At 39.9% G+C, this 20,135-nt stretch overlaps 1 protein-coding gene across 1 annotated transcript in view; it reads right to left on the reverse strand.

Moving 5' to 3' along the window:
* The window catches only part of LOC126354493 (phospholipid-transporting ATPase ABCA1-like), a 419,374-nt gene that overhangs the window by 197,698 nt on the left and 201,541 nt on the right, over nucleotides 1–20,135 (reverse strand). The window contains exon 13 of the mRNA XM_050004220.1: nucleotides 6,813–6,951. Within this exon, the coding sequence (XP_049860177.1) occupies nucleotides 6,813–6,951 (139 nt within the window). The remainder of the gene's footprint in view (nucleotides 1–6,812; nucleotides 6,952–20,135) is intronic.

The raw sequence follows: 20,135 nt of genomic DNA on the forward strand, positions 1-20,135 counted from the left end.
ATAGTCAAAAATTTTAAGATTGTCATACTCCTGAGCTAGTTGGAGACCCCTGCCCATAATGATCCAAATATTCTTAACTGGGAGAGAGCTAGCAACCTCGATGGCCAAGGATTTAGCAAGCTTGAAGACAAGCACTAGAAACTCTCACTGCATGTGGGACAACATTACCTTGATGAAATTGAAGCCTAGGATGACTTACCATGAAGGCCAACAAAATGGGATATAGAATATTGTTGATGTACCACAGTGCTTTAAGGGTGTCACAGATGACAACCAAAGGGGTGCTGTTATGAAAGAAAATGGCATTCCAGACCACCACTCATTGTTGGACCGTAAGGGTTTTAACAGCCATGTCAGTATACTACTGTTGTCCTGGGTGTCTCCAGACACATCTTCACCAGTTATCGGGCCTTGATTTGAAGTGAGACTCATCATGAAGACAATTCTGTTCTAGTCAATGAGATTCCAGGCTAAACGTGCCCGACACCACCACATAAAGGGTTGCTGGAGTACAGTCAATGGTTGTCAGCGCAAGGGGCGTTGTGTGCTCTGCCTCCTTCTTGTGAGCCACAAGTTAATGTCCTCACTGTCACCAAAGGACTACATATATGTCAGATTGAAGATAATGACAAATCTGGGGCTCTGAGCACCCCTCTGATGATCACCCTGTCTCACAATCTTTTGTCTCTCTAGGCCAACTACCTTCTCGAACTGGGTTCTTCCATAGTTCACCCATTCCTGCCATCACCAAATAAATTCAGATGTAAAGTGATTCTTTGATTGAGCCCAATGACACATCCTCTCTTATAAGCTGACATCTCCTGGCATTGCTTGCATGCCTGTGTGCGAGGCATAGTTAGTGACTGGCTGAGTATAGGGAACGAAATTCATAAAGACTCTACGCTGTGGTATCAACATGTCTCCTGTTTGCTATGCATACCAGGTTCATGGTGAAACTACATTGCAGTTTGCAATAGTCTACAATTTTGCATTTCCATCGATACCTTTATGAATATCAGCTTGTGACCACTTTGTGTAACTCCTTCGTGGTACATCGTAGAGGGTGTAGTTAAATATTGTACTAAAATGTATGTTTAGTTGCCAAGGCCAAGTACGTGTTAAGAGTTGAGCATATCACTTGAAAATGGATGAGAGAAGAAATGTTACAACTGGACTGGAGAGTACAGTCTCTTTAGTGTACTGCTATGGGAAGATAATTAAAAAAACCGTGAGTATCAGCAGTGGAAAAACAGATGGGTAAAATGCTGAATGGGATGTACAGAACAAAGCAGGAAATATGCATTCTGAAACGAATAAACAGAATGACAGTTCAGTGCTATCAAATGGGGTGAAATTGACAAAAAGTTCAAAATCCATTTTATTTTAAATAACTAAACACTGACCATGAAAATTCATTTACTTTACTTGTTTTCACAGATTGATAGTTCTTAATGTGTGCCAATGGCTAAATGTTTGGAATACTAAACACCTACCTGAATACTAATCATTTCATAAGTGCTGTTTTTTTTTTTACTTTTTTAATGAGTTAAAACTGTTATTCGTGTGATACATAAAATGATTCATATGTCTAGGTCTTATAAGTTTTGCGCTAACCCTTCATAATAAAAACTAAAGCAATAACAGAAATTAATCTATTATATTTACGTATTTATAGACATATAAATAAAACTCTGCTAGTTCTTGGCAGAACTGGGGTGAAGTTGACAACCTGAGAAATCCTTGGGTGAAGTTGACTATCTTTTCTTGAGTGTTTCTTTTATGAACATGAATGCAGCAAGAATATGACAACAGATACAGTAACAATTGTCTTTAACAATTAAGTGGTGGAGATGAGAAGTCATCATCATTGTCTGTATGTTAACTTGCAAATTTCTCAAGAAAGCTACAGTTCTGTTTGTTGCAACTTACAGTTCAGACCATATGAGTTGTCTGTGTGAAGATGCCATACATATTCTAATGTTAATCATGTGAACTGAAGAAATATAGCTTGGTTGTTTCAGAATTGTGTCTTACAAAATGTTTCATTGGAAAAATAAGCCATAACAAGAGTAGCTGAGTGTAAAAGATTCCCAAAGGAATCCTAAAACACACATTTCATGGTCATCATGGTAAAAGATATGATGGTCAGCCAGTTTTTTTATTTTCAAAAATAGGTGGCTCTATTGAAAGGTCTTCTCGATTGTGCAAACTGGTGATTTTCAATTTCTGCCATGATCTTTGATATAAAGCAAAGGCATTCCTTCACAGAAAAGGCATTCAATCAAAATTCACAAACAATTCTCTGGGTTCTGGTCGAACAACAAGCTTCATATCGCAACACAAAGATCAATTTGCATTATAGTTAGTAAAAATATAAAGACAGCTAGAGCTGGTGTGAATCACTCTACTTCATGAGATTTCCATGGCAAACTTGCACATGTCAGTGTTCACTGTCCATAGAACACAGTTTTGTGTATGTTTCCTTGAAATTTCATAAAGTAAATTTGTGATCATGTATTTTTCACCTAAAACTTTGCGTATTACTGAAATTAATATTAAAATTTAATTGGGGTGGTTGGTTGGTTTGTGGGGTTGAAGGGACCAGACAGCGAAGGTCATCAGTCCCAAAGTTTAATTAGTTAGTCTGACCTGTTTTTCAATTATTGATAAAGTTACAGTACAATTAAAGTCACCCTAGAGTTATATATAATCCACAATTATCCCATAACAGATGCCTTCTTTTACGGTAAAAGGTAATAAAAGCCACAACTATCATTACTACAGCTCAATACCCATGCTCTCAAAGAAAACACAGTATGTTAATTCTATTGCTTTCAGAAATATTTCTGTTTAAGAAAGTCGAAAATTGGTCAGTTTCACTCCAATTGATTGTAACACTTGCAAAGAAAGGATAGAAAAGTGCAATTCTGTTCACACATTCCAGCAGTTTTAACTGAATCTTTGTCCTGCTCATAAACTGCACTTTGCAGTAATTAGATACAGTGCCTGAGAATGCCATGTAAAATGCACAAAAACTGGCAACCCAAATAGAGATAAAGTGACCTAGATGGTGTCTTTTTTTGTTCAAGCTCCGAAGATCCTGAATGAATCTTTCACTCTAGCAAGGTGTGCACTAGTTTGAAACTTCCAGACAGATTAATGTATTGGGACTCAAATCCACAATACTTTAAATAGCGAAGTTGCCCAGGCCCTACTCACAATTTGCCCTCACAGCTTCACTTCTGCCAGAATCTCCCTCCTGCTTTCCAAGCTTCACAGAAATTATTGAGTTTCTCAGAAGTGCATGATGAGATGGTATACCTCAGTAGCTAATGGAAACTTTAAAAGCAAGATGTGGCCATGCTGTGCTTTCCGTTTGTGCGGAGAGGAAGCTGCAGCCGAGCTAGAGTGAGCAATTTGCCAGCTGGGGAGGTGTGGGACTGGAGCTACGCAGAGCTTATAGTAGCCAAAGAGCTCTTGCCGTGACATTAATAGGTGTCGGCACCCTTTGGCCTCAGTGATTGGTGGACATAATGACTATAAGAACTAACAAGACTGCAGTTCAAGTAAACATATGCTCTGGCTGTGTAGCTGGGAAGACATACATCCAGCCACTGACAAGAAACATAGTGCAGTAGCCAGCATGGCTGAAAATTTGAACACAACTAGTTACAGAGAAATCAGATATAGTTACGAAGACAAACTTCAGATAAGTGCATGGGTGAAAATGTGCCCTCACTATGAAAGCAGTTTTTTAAATTATTTCCTGTGTACGATTTTATGAATAAAATGAACTATAACAATTAATATCTTAATGATGCCTTAAGCAATTTTCACAAACAAAGTATCTGCAGATAGGTGTCACTGAGCACTATCAGACTACTGTAGCAGATTTTTTATAAACATTACCTATTTTAAATTACAGTACAGTCCAGCATACACATTCTGCATACAAAAAACTGAATTTTCATATTAATAATAAATGACACATTAAAAGTAGTGGCAGTGTTACAAAGTAAACACATATAGGGAAGCATGAATGTACTTAGTTTCAATTGTTTATATTTAGAACACCACAAAGTAGAGTTTACCTGAACAAAATCACTATCTATGAGCAAGTTATTTAAGATGGAAAAAAGACTAAGAACAGTAACAGTACTAGAAAGCTGAGGAAATTGATATATTAACTGATGTAAGATACATGTATAAAACATTAACTTCATAGTTTTTAAGTATGTTGCAGAAGTTGGAGTGCTTGCACCTGACACATCATGGTAAGGACTTGACCTGGGTCAGCCTTCTTGGCATGGGCACTTTACTTGACATTCATTCATCAGTCAGTCTGAGATCTAGAACAGGGAGTACATATGTGAGGTAGCAGGTCACATCTTCAGCTTATCAAAATTATCCTAAATGTCAAGTCGTGAACTTGTGATATTTGTGAGTGTCGCTAGCAAAAACTCTGAAATATTTTTGTCTTGGGGGCTTTGAATATTTTGAGTTTTGTGAACTACCCTAAACTCCAAAAATATACTACAGTTATTTTTTGTGAGTGGTGTGCTCTTGTAATTCACTTAGTTCACAGGTGTGGAACTTCACACTTGCACTAAAGGAACTTTGATTGCTTTCCTGAAGTTTATGTGAATGTAGGATACTGTTCTGTTTCATTTAAGCCCTTGCTTGGATATTTATTAATTCAATTTTAAACCATAATTAACTTGTGGTAAATGTTACAGTAATCACATAAACTAAGTTTTGTTAAAATTTAAAACAGTACAAGTAGTGAACATTATTTTTCACTCGATTTCCTGCCTGCATTTCTATCAACTCAGTGACTGGATTTTTTAGGGTTAAAGTGACATGAGCATTGGTTGGCCCCTAGACTGGAGTGCAGCCAACTTTTAGAAATGCAACCAACATTCTGAGGACACACAACCAGTGACTTTTTTATTTACAACTTATTATTTCTGCAGATGCACTTGGGGGCTCACATGACAAACTTGTTGAACAATATTTTGTTGAATCAACAAGAAAACCACAGCTGCAACTCTCCATTTATTATCCATTATGTCACATAAGTTGTTCTCTTATGGTTCAACAATAGTTAGCAGGAACATTCTATCTATCTCATCACAACAGTATTCAGTAAAACCCTGTGATTGGGAGCCTGTTTGTCTTTGGCTGATCCAAAGCACTGACTGATTTTCTTCATTGATCTGTGTGCTGTCCTTACACTGTCCATTTGGAAGCCTACTGTGTGGTATAGACTCATGTACAGCAGCTTTTTCATGTGGACTCTTGATAGAAGCAGTGAAGGTCTAACAGCTGCCCTTCCTTGGTGCACTACCAATAAGAAATAGTGGAAACATTGAGCCATAGTGTGTATCTCGCACCCATGTACCCAGATTGGTATTTACATAAGCTTTCAAATCACTAACAGAACCAAAAGAGGGAGCATAATCAATAGCCTTGTAACACTTGAGACGAATATGTGAATCTCAGCACCTTAGAGATGATATACAACATTTCAAATGGATTGTGAAGAATAATGGGTACTCCATGAAGGACCTCAACATTGCGAGGGAGCATAACACCTGGCCAAATGACATCTTCACAGAAGTTCTGGGCATGGTCTTTCTGCCATTCAGCCCCAAGGTGAAGGACACAATTAGCTGTGTACCACAAAAACACAGCATAAAGGCAGAATACAGAGTGATCAAGAAAATCAATGAGTGTCTCAGATCATCGAAGACTAACAGGACTGACTCCCAGCATCAGAGATTTACTGAATACCTTACACTTGCAGAAAAATCAACATCTGAATGATAACACCGTCCATTAACACCATAATCATGGAACATAAATAAACTTGTGAGCAGGGACAGGCAGGAAACTGATTGTGGCTGAGCATGCAGTGGGTGATGTGAAACACTGTACAAAATTTGCCAAAACTCAAGTTATATCTGTGGAAAGGATTCCCATATCCATCTGTTCCAAGAGGTCACCGAGATCTGCAAGCATAATAAGTGGAAAAGCTTAGGCTAAGATGATGTTTGATTTGTGTCTTACAGGTAACAACCACCACATGCAGGAAATGGAAAGGCATGTGGTAATAATAATGGAAAAGCCCTCAGACAATGCTGTCATAACACCTCCTCACTTGTGAGCAATAGAGGATCACTCTTTAACAATGTCAACTAATCTTGAGGATTAAATGCATTATCCATCAAACAGCCATTGACCATTGGCCAAATAAAACCTATAACAGTATACATGAGCAAATGTTTTTTTAAGTAATGAAATTACTGTTCTTCAGTGAAAATACTCTAGTAATAAGTAGATGTGTAACAAATATGGGCCCAAACTCTTTGCCTTTACAAATGTCTGCTTGTGTCTGTATATATGTGTGTGTGTGTGTGGGGGGGGGGGGGGGGGGGGCGCGTGCGTACGCAAGTGTACACCTGTCCTTTTTCTTCCCTAAGGTAAGTCTTTCCTCTCCCAGGATTGAAATGACTCCTTACCCTCTCACTTAAAACCCACATCCTTTTGTCTTTCCCTCTCCTTCCCTCTTTCCTGATGAAACAACCCTTGGTTGTGAAAGCTTGAATTTTGTGTGTGTTTTTGTGTGTCTATCAACATGCCAACGCTTTCATTTGGTAAGTTACATCATCTTTGTTTTTAGACAAATATGGGAAAGATGTAGACTTGATAAAACATGTAAGCAACTATGAAATATAGCTCCTACAGAAGAAGAGTTTCGTTTGAAATTACTAAGTGTGATATACTGACAGAAGAAAGCTTAATGACATTACCATAAAGCTTTTTCAAAAAGAGTGTTGTTCCATAACATTTAATCTTTCCATGGTCCATGATTGCCACACGATCACCGAGAACATCTGCTTCTTCCATATACTGTGTGCTGATGAGAATTATCTTCTGGCCCCTCATGCTCTGAAAATACAATAAAAAGTTACATTTTTAATGCAGGTGTAACACTGAATAATAGACAAATTTAGAGGATTCATGTGACTGAATACTAAAAAAATACTACAAGCTACTGTATGGAGCATGTGAGAGGGTTCTATGTTCCAATATTAGCCACTGCCTGTCCTATTTCATTCCATTCAAGTATGGAGCAATAAAAATGACTAGCCCTATGCACCACCATCCACACATCGAATACCCAACCCCAACCCCAACCCCCCCCCCCCCTCTCTCTCTCTCACACACACACACACACACACACACACACACACACACATATACACACATACACACATACACCCTCTTTTGGGTGCTCTGAATCACACATTGTAGGATAGCATGACCAGATATGGGGCAGTTCAGAGCAGCTGATATTATGATAGACGAAGAAGAAATTGCTGTTGAGAGGTCATTTGTTAGAAACAGTATTTCACATACTAGATATTTGTCTGAGGAGACAATGTGTAATATATAAATTTGAAAATTAAAGCAAATGAAAATTTAAACATTCATAACAAAGAATTCAATAGTGCTCAACACTTCTGCTGTTCAGTGAGTTGTTACAAGGGTTATTATCCTTAGAAAAGCCAAAAGAGACCGCATCTAGCAACAGAACAGTTTTCTGTTAGTGAGAGGGCAGGTAAAGTTACTGTAGTGTGCATCACATGATTTCACTGTCCCAGATGAATGAAGCAACAAGCTCATGTTTATTTTGCAACATGGAAAAAAAGGCATTTCAAACAGTGACTACACACTTCTATTAAAAAGGCTCAACCTTGAAACAGATCAAAGCAGGGCTGGATGAAGTTCATGGCAACTGTTTACAACTGGGTAAATGAGTTTAAACATGGTCATACATTCACAAAAGCCTTCAGGATATCCTGTGAAATAACCACCCCTCCTGAAATTACTGACGAAAATCGAGATATGGATTTGAGTGACCAACAAATCAAAGTGCACAAAATAGTTGAGGCCACAGGCATATTGCAAGGTATGCCGTTTTCAATTTTGCATGAAAAAATCTCAGTAAGATGGCAGCCATGTTTGCTACCAGTGCAGAATACACACAACCTTGTGTTTGATGCCGAGGCTGTTTTGGCACTTTTCCCTTTGAAATCCTACCAAGTTTCTGCATCAATGCATAACTGTCGATGAAATGGGGATGCATTACTACATTCCGAAGAATAAGGAAAAATCAAAACAATCAGTTTTTGAAGGCAAACGGACTCCGAAGAATGTGAAGATACTTAAACTGGCTGGCAATGTGATGACCGTGGATTTTTGGGATGTATGAGGAACCATCTATGTCTATTTCTAGAAGAAGGGGCAAATAACAACGAGAGAGTATTATGTATCATTATTGAACCAGCTGAGTGAAGAAATCAAGGTAATAGTCCATACTTGGAAAAGAAAAAGTCATTTTTCATCAGTACAAAGCACAGGCGCACACCTGCGCAGTTTTCATGGCTAGAATTAGGGAACAGATTTGGCCCCCAGTCACTTTTTATTTCCAAACTTGGGGAGATGGCTTAAAAAAGTTGGAGCAGTGCTTGGCAAAGCTTATAGAGTTAAAAGGTGATTATGTTGAAAAATACAAGAAGAATCCCAAAATAATTTGTTTTTCTTTCTTTTCTATGCACTTTTTTATATTCCACCAGGCGTTTCAAATGCAATACATGAAATTACAGATATTTTGTCAAAGTTCTAACTATGTTACAAGTACGCAGTGATGTGCAATTTGCGTTAACTTCAACAACAAAAATCCTACATAAAGGACAATCTATGACTTGTGACCACGTGAGGAAAGTTGTATGCTCTGTGATGCATAATACTTTTCTCTGGACTTGGCAAATAAGCAAGTAATGAAATGAAATAACTCACCCTGGTGTTAATTATACAATGGAGTAGATTTGTATTGAATTTGTTACAAAACTAATTGAATGTATTGTTGAAAGTCAGCCATCCTGCAAATTTTCTAATTGTAAAAGGTGATGAATTGATGAAGTCAAAGTAAATTAAATATCAATGCTAATTCCTGCTGTGTAGGAAGAGTACTGAAAAATACATCATTGTTTACCATGAAAAGGAAACTATGATTTTATTTCACAGATGTATGTGAGTTCTGACGTGTTGCACATTGGAACAGACATTCAGACAGACATACTCTGGTATCAAATACTCGAGCCTGTGCAAGGTCGGGACTTCCCTGAGGGAATTTTTATTCATCGCAAAAGTATTTTCTTCCTTTTTGAGGTTTTCCTTGGGTGGATAATGCCAACCGGATTCCAGTATAGAGAACTGTTATTGGTTACACAACTTCCCAATCTTCTAATAAAATTTTCTCGGGCTTCCAGCCACGTCAGGTGGTTAAAATCCCACGAATTTTTGACCGAGCTCTCCTCACTCTTTGTCAAGTGGTAAGAATGACTGCTGTGTCACCGTTGCAGTGTTGTTATATAGACGCACTGCTGGCTGTGATGTCACTGGTACTCTCTTCCTCCCCGTATATGGTAATGTTTTCATCCCCTCGTCCGTCATGCGCATTTTAACCATGCGATGGCTGGGTCACAGGCTGTGCAGAGCTGCAAAATGCCGTCCTTCTTAATGGTGTTTTCAGAGGTTTTTATATTAATAGCTTCTTTTATGATGCTATCCCAAAATCCCTTCATCCTCATAACGACAGATGTTCCGTTGAATAGAATTCGGTGTCTAAGGCTGATTTTTCTGGATAGCTTAGGCGTAAGTACCTCTCGTGTTCCGTCCGGCATTGCTCCACAGTGCGTACTGTCTGGCTGACATAGTAACAGCCACACTGGCATGGTATCTTGTACACACCAGACCTTCTAAACCCTAGATCGTCCTTCACAGGCCTCATGAGCTGTCAAATTTTTGCTGGGGGCCTGAGCACCAATGAAATGTTATATATCTTCAGTAGTGGGCTAATCTTTCCCAATATGGTGCCACAGAAAGGCAAAAACACAAGGTCCTTGCTTTCTTCTTCGGTGGTGTTCACTTCTCTGTTGGTGTGTTTCTTGCATATCACACCAGATATAGCCTGTTACACCTGCCTATGACTGTACCCGTTTTCCTGGAAGACATTTCGGAGGTGGCTCAGTTCTAGTGGCAGACTTTCAGCATCTGAGACGACTTTGGCATGATGGACGAAGGTATTCAGAATGCCACGTTTTTGTGCCGGATGGTGGTGGCCGAGTGCGTGCAGATACCAATCTGTGTGTGTTGATTTCCTGTAGACACACACACACACACACACACACACACACACACACACACACACACACACACACACACACACACACACACACGTGCGCGCGTGAGCATGGAAACTTCCGCACACGTCTGCCGTCTCGGAGAGCTGAAACTACACTGTGTAGTTTCAGCTATCTGAGATGCAGACGTGTGTGGAAAGTGTGCTAGTGTGTGTGTGTGTGTGTGTGTGTGTGTGTGTGTGTGTGTGTGTGTGTGTCTACTGCTGACAAAGGCTTTAATGGCCGAAAGCTATGATTGTGTGAATCTTTTTATTGTGCCTATCGCGACTCAGCATCTCTGCTATGTGGTGAGTAGTAACTTTCCTTCTCTCATATTGTTACATTCCATCCTGGATTTCCATTGTTTGATATTATCACTTAAACATTTTCTTTTAGCAAATGTCAAATTTGACTGTATTCACGTTTTTAATTATTACATTTTATCACTAACAACTTATGCACTTGGCAATCCCACTACAGACTTTACCTACTGACTCTTCATTTACTGCATTCTGTACAGTTTTATGATTGACAAAAATGAATAGACTTAGAGTAGTGACATCCAATGAGCTTACGGCATAAACATAGACTGATGAGCCCAAACATTATGACCACTGCCCACTATGATGCTGGATGCCATCTGGTGGTGATGTGGACATGGGACATGGTAACAAAACTATGTAAGCAAAGCAGACATGGACAATGGGATTCTAGCGAAGATATGGGCTACAAATGGGGAAAATCCATTGAGATAAGTGGCTTTGATAAAAGACAGATTGTATTACACAGAGCGTGTGAATGAGTAGCTCGAAAATGGTGAAGCTGGTTGATTGTTCACATGCTACTGTAATGAGCATCTACAGAAAGTGGTAGAAGGCCAATGAAACTAATACTAGGAACTAAATGGTTGGATGTTCATGACTCTTCACCGAACATAGAGTTCAGAGGCTTGTCTGCTCTATAAAGTAAGACAGATGGTGATGCGTCGCTTTTCTGCTACAAGAGCACAACGCTGGTGCATGGAGAAGTGTTTTGGAGCACACTGTTCATTGTACAATGCTCAGCGCGGAGCTCCACAGCGCACCACCGCTGTGTGTTCACACAATGGTCAATGACACCATCAATTATGATCACAGTGGGCATGAGACCTTGGGAATTTGACCACTGATCGGTGGAAATGTGTTGGCTCTTTGGGTGAATCACATGTTTGCTATGTTAGGTCAATGGTAGTCTCCACAAAAGCCATCATCAAAGTGAATGGAGGGTGGAAACATGCAGTGCACCACGGACAAAGGCTGCTGGAAACACTATTATGCTATGAGAGACATTCTCCTGTGCTTGCATGGGACCTGTTGTAGTGATCAAAGAAATACTGACAGCTGAGAACCACCTGCAACCCCGATATCTTCCCCGACAGTGCTGTCGTCTTTTAGGAGTTTAACTGTCTGCGTCTCAGTAGCAGAACTCTACATAGTGTTTTAAGGAGCATTAAAGTGAACTCAAATTGATGTCTCAGTGACCAAATTCATCTGCCATAAATCCTATGGAACCCATCAGGGTCGCTATCGTGCACTAGCACAGTGTACGCAAATCAGTGGCCAGTTATTTACATGAATTACATGACCTGTTCAAATACATGTAATGTCACATATCTCTACAAACCTACCAACAAACTGTCAAATCCACAATAGGAAGAATCAGTGATGTATTTCTTTCCAAAGATGGGCAAACAAGCTATTACGCAGCTGGTCATAAAGCTTGGGTTTGTCAGTGTGTGTTGTGGCCAATGCACTGCAGTTTGTTACGAACAACAGCAATAGAGGCAGTATGATTCTGCCAGATCTGTGGCCTAGTTAAATATCTGCAACAATGCTATGCTGATTTTGTGTGTATTTTATGACACTGTCACTATGACTTTATTATATTAGGATATGTTATGATACAGGTATGTCTTGTCATATTTTAAGTGCAATGTTTTCATATACGTGAAAGTAATAATTTTTCATCATGGACTATTTTATTGACCTAATATGTAATCAGTTCATTATTGTATTTCATTTCTCATATTTTGCTGAGATCTGGAGGCGGTCATTGCTGACCATAACTGGTAGTTTAAGGACCATAAGTTTTATGACAGTTGGCAGAAATAAATTCATTCTACCCTTCCTAGATCACTGTTTTAATCTGCGACCATGTCACAGCTTGTGACACATTATTATGTCTGTGCAGAAAGTGGAACTATGGATACTATGAGTTGTACAGCATTTTTCATCACTTGCAGGATTTCACATACAAAGTCAATAATTATGGGCCATATTCAAGAAGATAAAACCATAGAGACTTCATCCATGCCTTCCATATGAAGCTGTACTACAGTCCTGAGACACAGATCAATGATGGGGGATTGTCTTTCAAGGCAATTTTCAATGGCAGGGGCTATCTTCAGTGCTCATCATAGTGAAGAGGATATGAACTAGAGCATGATGATTGGCCAGACACGCCACATAGATTTCCATGGCCAAGACCTAGGCTCAGGATGATGCAGGCAGCTCTAATCAGAACTTACAGAAATGCAGGTCACTGTTTCTCCATGAGAGGCAGCAATGCTGCAGGCTGAACTACTTGTAGTGTGGCATTGCAGTTAGTGTTGCTGGCTGGCGTGGTGCAACTCATCATTTAAAACTCAACTGCCTGTAATTATTTTTCATTTGGTAGTTAACATATCTCGAAGGTTTTTCAAATTTCTGTTGTTTGTAGTGTTTATATAATCTGCAATATTCAAAGTTTGTATAAATAGCTACACTTCTTGTCCTGGAGTTCAATTCTGTTCTGGCTGTGCACTGGCATTCATAAAATATATGCCTTCAGTTCTACAGTTTTATGACAGTTTTTCTAACACTTGATTCATTTATTTTTGGTAGCTCCAAAAACAATGCTGAATGATCAGAAATACCTAAATCAATGCAGAATTTTGTTGCATCATACAATGCACAATTTGTCAGAATGTTATAAATACAGGTTGCAGTTTGTTTACTCACAGTTGTGAATTCTATGAAGTTTAGATTGAAACTAGATGCTCAAATCAGACCAAATAAAATGTCCTGATTCACTGCATTCAGTTATTACATGGTCCAGTCACATTAATGTGATCACTGTCTATGTTTAATGTCAATGAGCAATAACCACTCACAGATGCAGATGGCAGCATTACCAGTGGAGGGCATATAAGGCATGGAAGGGGGCTGCGGAAAACAGTGCAGTCATCATTGTAATGCAGAAATAGAGTGATTTATCTGACATCCAAAAGGGCATGATCATTGGCTTTTGGGCCAAAGGTGGAGGCATTTCTGAAATGGCTCAATTTGTAAACTATTCATGTGCCATTGTGGTTAAGGAATACTGTGCATGGTAGAATGCCACTATCAAAATTAACATCGAGGTAGCCGCAGTGCACAAACGGCCGTAGATAACAGGGTTGAAAAGCCTCTGTGGAGATGTGTATGGGTGAATAGACATGCAAAAGCCAAGCATCTGACAACCCAGATGAACCAGTGGGCTACCAAAAGTGTTTCCTCAATGATCATTCAGCGAACATTGCTGTGTATGAGCTTCCGTGGCCAGTGCCTGGTTCATGCACCAATGCAGACCGCTGATCATTGGCAACACTCACAACTGGACATCCACTGAGGCAACAGGTGGCCTTTTCAGGTGAAATACATTTTGTGCTCTATCAGACTGATAGCCAATGGCACAGAAGATGAGAAACAATTGAAAATGAAACACACTGCAACAATCGTGACAAGGTTCCAGCTCGGAAGAGGAAATTTTATGGTCTGGGGAATGTTTTTGTGGCATTTCCTGGGTGATCTCATCATTCTGGAAGGCACAATGGATCAACACAAGTATGTATGTATCCTTGGGGACAATGTCCACCACTAAATGCAGTTTGTCTTTTGCTCAGCATGATGGCATCTACCAGTATGACAATGCACCATGTCACACAGCTCACAGTGTATGTGCATGGTTCGAAGAGCACAGCATGAATTTTACCATACTCCCCTGGGCACCAAACTCCCTAGATTTAAACCCAATTTAGAATCTGTGGGACCACCTTGATAGGCCTTTATGAGCAATGAATCCACAACCAAGAAACCTTCCACAGCTGGTCACATCATGGCATGGGTTCAAATCCCTGTCAGTACCTCACTGAAACTCTTTGTGGCTGTCTTGCAGCAGTCCACACTGCAAAATGTGGTTATTCAAGCTTTTGACAGGTGGTCACATTAATGTGACAAGACATTGTATGTTTATAATAAAATCAGCAGTAGTTGTAATTCGTTTTTTTATCCTCTCTCTTTTGTTAGTTTCTGTAAGGACTCCTTAGTTTAAACAAAACTGCTTTTGTTATTTCTTCACCTGGGATTCTATGTACTATAACATTTTGCCTCTTCAATTCTTCACAACAACTTTCAAATACCCTGATCAACGAGAACATTATGACCACCTACACAGTAGCCGGTACGTCCACTTTTGGCATGAATAACAGCGGCAAGGCGTCATGGCATGGAAGCAATGAGGCCTTTGTAGATTGCTGGAGGGAGATGGCACCACATCTGCACACACAGGTCACCTAATTCATGTAAATTCTGGGAAGGGGGTCAATGAGATCTGACTTTACATTCAATCATACTGCAGATGCGTTCAAACAGGTTCAGATCTGGTGAGTCGAGGGGACAACCAATTTGAACTTGCCACTGTGTTCCTCAAACTACTCCATCATGGCCTTGTGACATGGTGCATTTTCTTGTTGAAAAATGCCTCTGTTGCTGGGAAATATGATCGTCATGCGGGGGTGTACACGGTCCGCAACGATTCTCCTTAGCCATCATGGTGCCTTACACGAGCTCCACTGGATCCATGGATGCCCACACGAGTGTTATCCCGAGCATAATGGAGCCACCACTGCCACCCTGTCTCCATCCTGCCGTTCAGGTGTCAAGGAACAGTTCTCCTGGAGGATGACAGATTTGCTCCCTACCATTGACATGACAAAGAAGGTATCAGGATTCATCAGACCGTGCAACACTCTGGCAACTGTACCAACGTCCAGTGCTGATGGCCACGTGCCAATTTCAGTCATAGTTGCCAATGTTGTTATCATAACATTGGCACATGCATGGTTCATTGGCTGCGGAGGCCCATAGTTAGGAGCTTCTGGTGCACTGTGTGTTCCCCATTCTACACATGGGCAGCACGCTCACTGATATTACATGCACTGTATGTGTGTGTGACTAAACGTCACTCCTCACCAAGTGATGCTTCTATCACATGGATGGGTTTATATTGATAGTGGGTTGGTCATCATAATGTTGTGGCTGATCAGTGTGTGTCAACATTCATGTAATTATCATCATCTCTTACGTTATATGCTATAGTATTTTTAGTCAGTATAAGGGAACCCTCATGAATTTTGTTACGTCTACAAAAACTAATAGCTACAATATAGTTCTCCAATTCATTATTCCAGAGCAGAAACTTACATTAAACATATGTAAAATTTTCTTAAAGTCATCTTCAGCCGGCATGAAACCAGCGCAAGCCAACCAATGCCCCATCTTGCAATCAAAATGACAAACAAGCACAAAGCTGACATTGCAGAAAAAGGAACAAATCCAAAAGAGAGTGATCCACCTTGTGCGACCAAAAGCTTGTAACTGTAAACTCAGCAACATGAGCTAGGCACACTGAGGCCATCATATGGCTGTAACAGTACAGTTTGAATTTGTAAGACAGAGAAAAAGTTTCACAGGAACTCTTATCAGTCTGATGATATCATGGAAAAGAAACAAGCTGAAATTCTGAAAGAGGGGTGAAGACTTTTGATGAACCTGAAAAAGTATCCAACATTTGGTCATCATTGTTCCAACATATGGCCCAATATAACATCACTGCCTCAAGCCAGTAGTAGTAAATACTCAGGTAATTCACAGCATGCTGACTGGCCTGCCCCACCACACTCCAACAAACAGTAGAGCCTTCAACACAGGTACTTACGTTAGTAAAGAATTTGATGTAATCTTTTGCCTGTGTGTGTGTGTGTGTGTGTGTGTGTGTGTGTGTGTTTTTCCTCTCTGAAGGAACATTTGGCTGAAAACTAACAGTCTTTTTGTTGTTCCAGTCCACAACTCAATGTGTCATCTTCATGGTGAGTAGTAATCTATCCTTTTCATAATATTGATGATATTCCAACCTGGACTTTCACTGTTTGTTTCATACAGGGTGTTTCAAAAATGACCGGTATATTTGAAACGGCAATAAAAACTAAACGAGCAGCGTTAGAAATACACCATTTGTTGCAATATGCTTGGGACAACAATACATTTTCAGGCGGACAAACTTTCGAAATTACAGTAGTTACAATTTTCAACAACAGATGGCACTGCAAGTGATGTGAAAGATATAGAAGACAACGCAGTCTGTGGGTGCGCCATCCTGTACGTCGTCTTTCTGCTGTAAGCGTGTGCTGTTCACAACGTGCTAGTGTGTTGTGGATAACATTGTTTATTCCTTAGAACAGAGGATTTTTCTGGTGTTGGAATTCCACCGCCTAGAACACAGTGTTGTTGCAACAAGACGAAGTTTTCAACGGAGGTTTAATGTAACCAAAGGACCGAAAAGCGATACAATAAAGGATCTGTTTGAAAAATTTCAACGGACTGGGAACGTGAAGGATGAACGTGCTGGAAAGGTAGGGCGACCGCGTACGGCAACCACAGGGGGAAACGCGCAGCTAGTGCAGCAGGTGATCCAACAGCGGCCTCGGGTTTCCGTTCGACGTGTTGCAGGTGCGGTCCAGATGACGCCAACGTCCACGTATCGTCTCATGCGCCAGAGTTTACACCTCTATCCATACAAAATTCAAACGCGGCAACCCCTCAGCGCCGCTACCATTGCTGCACAAGAGACATTCGCTAATGATATAGTGCACAGGATTGATGACGGCGATATGCATGTGGGCAGCATTTGGTTTACTGACGAAGCTTATTTTTACCTGGACGGCTTCGTCAATAAACAGAACTGGCGCATGTGGGGAACCGAAAAGCCCCATGTTGCATTCCCATCATCCCTGCATCCTCAAAAAGTACTAGTCTGGGCTGCCATTTCTTCCAAAGGAATCATTGGCCCATTTTTCAGATCCGAAACGATTACTGCATCACGCTATCTGGAGATTCTTCGTGAATTTGTGGCGGTACAAACTGCCTTAGACGACACTGCGAACACCTCGTGGTTTATGCAAGATGGTGCCTGGCCACATCGCACGGCCGATGTCTTTATTTTCCTGAATGAATATTTCGATGATCGTGTGATTGCTTTGGGCTATCCAAAACATACAGGAGGCAGCGTGGATTGGCCTCCCTATTCGCCAGACATGAACCCCTGTGACTTCTTTCTGTGGGGACACTTGAAAGACCCGGTGTACTGCCAGAATCCAGAAACAATTGAACAGCTGAAGCAGTACATCTCATCTGCATGTGAAGCCATTCCGCCAGACACGTTGTCAAAGGTTTCGGGTAATTTCAGTCAGAGACTACACCATATTATTGCTACGCATGGTGGATATGTGGAAAATATCGTACTATAGATTTTCCCAGACCGCAGCGCCATCTGTTGTTCACAATTGTAACTACTGTAATTTCGAAAGTTTGTCTGCCTGAAAATGTACTGTTGTCCCAAGAATATTGCAACAAACGGTGTATTTCTATCGCTGCTCGTTTAGTTTGTATTGCCGTTTCAAATATACCGTTCATTTTTGAAACACCCCGTATATACGCCATTTATGTTTAAAGGCATCAAGAATGTGCTTTTAATAATTTTAAAGACACCTTTTTATAGTTTTTTTTTTACCTTTTATTCCTTGAGGCAGCCTGTCACCCTCATCACTAACATTCATTTTCCTTTATTGATCATAATTTTGCATATTTCAATAAACATCTTGCTAACTGTTGTAAACCCTAACTAAATGCAGGCCGTGCTTTGTAAGTAATCTGTGGTCATTAAGTTACTAGGATCTATAAATATTATCCCAAGCTGATTACACTATTCTCTGATGCTGCAATTTATTTTGCCTGTATATATAAGGATCATTGATCTACTGTGGATAATGCAACTTACTACTACTCTTGATGCACAAGTACATTTTCTGAAGTATTAATCACATTTCTTGTTTCACTGAAGAAACATTATTGATGTTGTTGTTGTGGTCTTCAGCCCTGAGACTGGTTTGATGCAGCTCTCCATGCTACTCTATCCTGTGCAAGCTTCTTCATCTCCCAGTATGTACTGCAGCCTACATCCTTCTCAATCTGCTTAGTGTATTCATCTCTCGGTATCCCTCTACGATTTTTACCCTTCACGCTGACCTCCAATACTAAATTGGTGATCCCTTGATGCCTCAGAACATGCCCTACCAACAGATCCCTTCTTCTAGTCACGTTGTGCCACAAACTCCTCTTCTTTCCAACCCTATTCAGTACCTCCTCATTAGTTATGTGATCTACCCATCTAATCATCAGCATTCTTCTGTAGCACCACATTTCGAAAGCTTCTATTCTCTTCTTGTCCAAACTATTTATTGTCCATGTTTCACTTCCATACATGGCTACACTCCATACAAATACTTTCAGAAATGACTTCCTGACACTTAAATCTATACTCGATGTCAACAAATTTCTGTTCTTCAGAAATGCTTTCCTTACCATTGCCATTGGCAGTCTACATTTTATATCCTCTCTACTTTGTCCATCATCAGTTATTTTGCTCCCCAAATAGCAAAACTCCTTTACTACTTTAAGTGTTTCATTTCCTAATCTAATTCCCTTAGCATCACTTGACTTAATTTGACTACATTCTATTATCCTCGTTTTGCTTTTGTTGATGTTCATCTTATATCCTCCTTTCAAGGCACTATCCATTCCGTTCAACTGCTCTTCGAAGTCCTTTGCTGATTGCAGCTTCAAAAGTGATCTGTCCCCACATGGATAAAAATTCCTTTGTAGTTTGCATTATAATTTATATTCTCTGTTAGGCATTTTGTGCTTCCAGCATATTTTTCTAATGTATGGGTTCTTACACCTCAGCAAACATTGATTGTGCAATCTAATGCTATCAATTTTCAAACAAAAAATCTCTCATTATTAGACATTCATTTTCAACAGTTCATTTAGTACGATATGTACTGTTTTTGTAATTTATGTTTGTCCATTTTTATTTTTCTGTTGGTTTTGTACATCGTTTATTATTTGCAGTTTTGTCATTAAATCTGTATATTCAAAAGCACATGCGTGCTTTTCGTTTTTGAGTCTCACACTGGAACATTACAAATGACAGTGACGTTATACAGTGTGTTATAATTTAAGTGCAGCTAATCACATAGACGAAGTGTGGGCTACTATTATTGTATGGCAGCAAAATTTCATAGATATTCTAATGCATTAATGCAGAACCAATTTATGCTGGAAAACAAATTAGTTACAATTTTGATCACCAGGTGCAATTGTGAAACTGTGGATACAAGAAAGATGTCTAGAAATGTATCCATACGTAATGGATTAGGAATGGGATGTGGGCAGAAGAGGTCAGAAAAGTGAGAAAGGTATAATGTTAATTTTATTATTATTCGCCACTTACACAGTGTCTTCAATATGAGCAATGCAAGTACCAATGAGATGCTGCATCTGTAAAACAATGTCACCATCAGTTGCTCACGGTAGTTACCATGGAATATGAGAAACATGTTGCTGCATACTGAACTTCAGATCAGGAAGAGGCTGAGCATGGCACTGGTGAATGCCTTCTTTTATATATCACCAGAGCCAAAAGTCACAC

This window comes from Schistocerca gregaria, chromosome 3 (assembly GCF_023897955.1).
Source record: "Schistocerca gregaria isolate iqSchGreg1 chromosome 3, iqSchGreg1.2, whole genome shotgun sequence".
NCBI classification, from domain to species: Eukaryota; Metazoa; Arthropoda; class Insecta; order Orthoptera; family Acrididae; genus Schistocerca; species Schistocerca gregaria.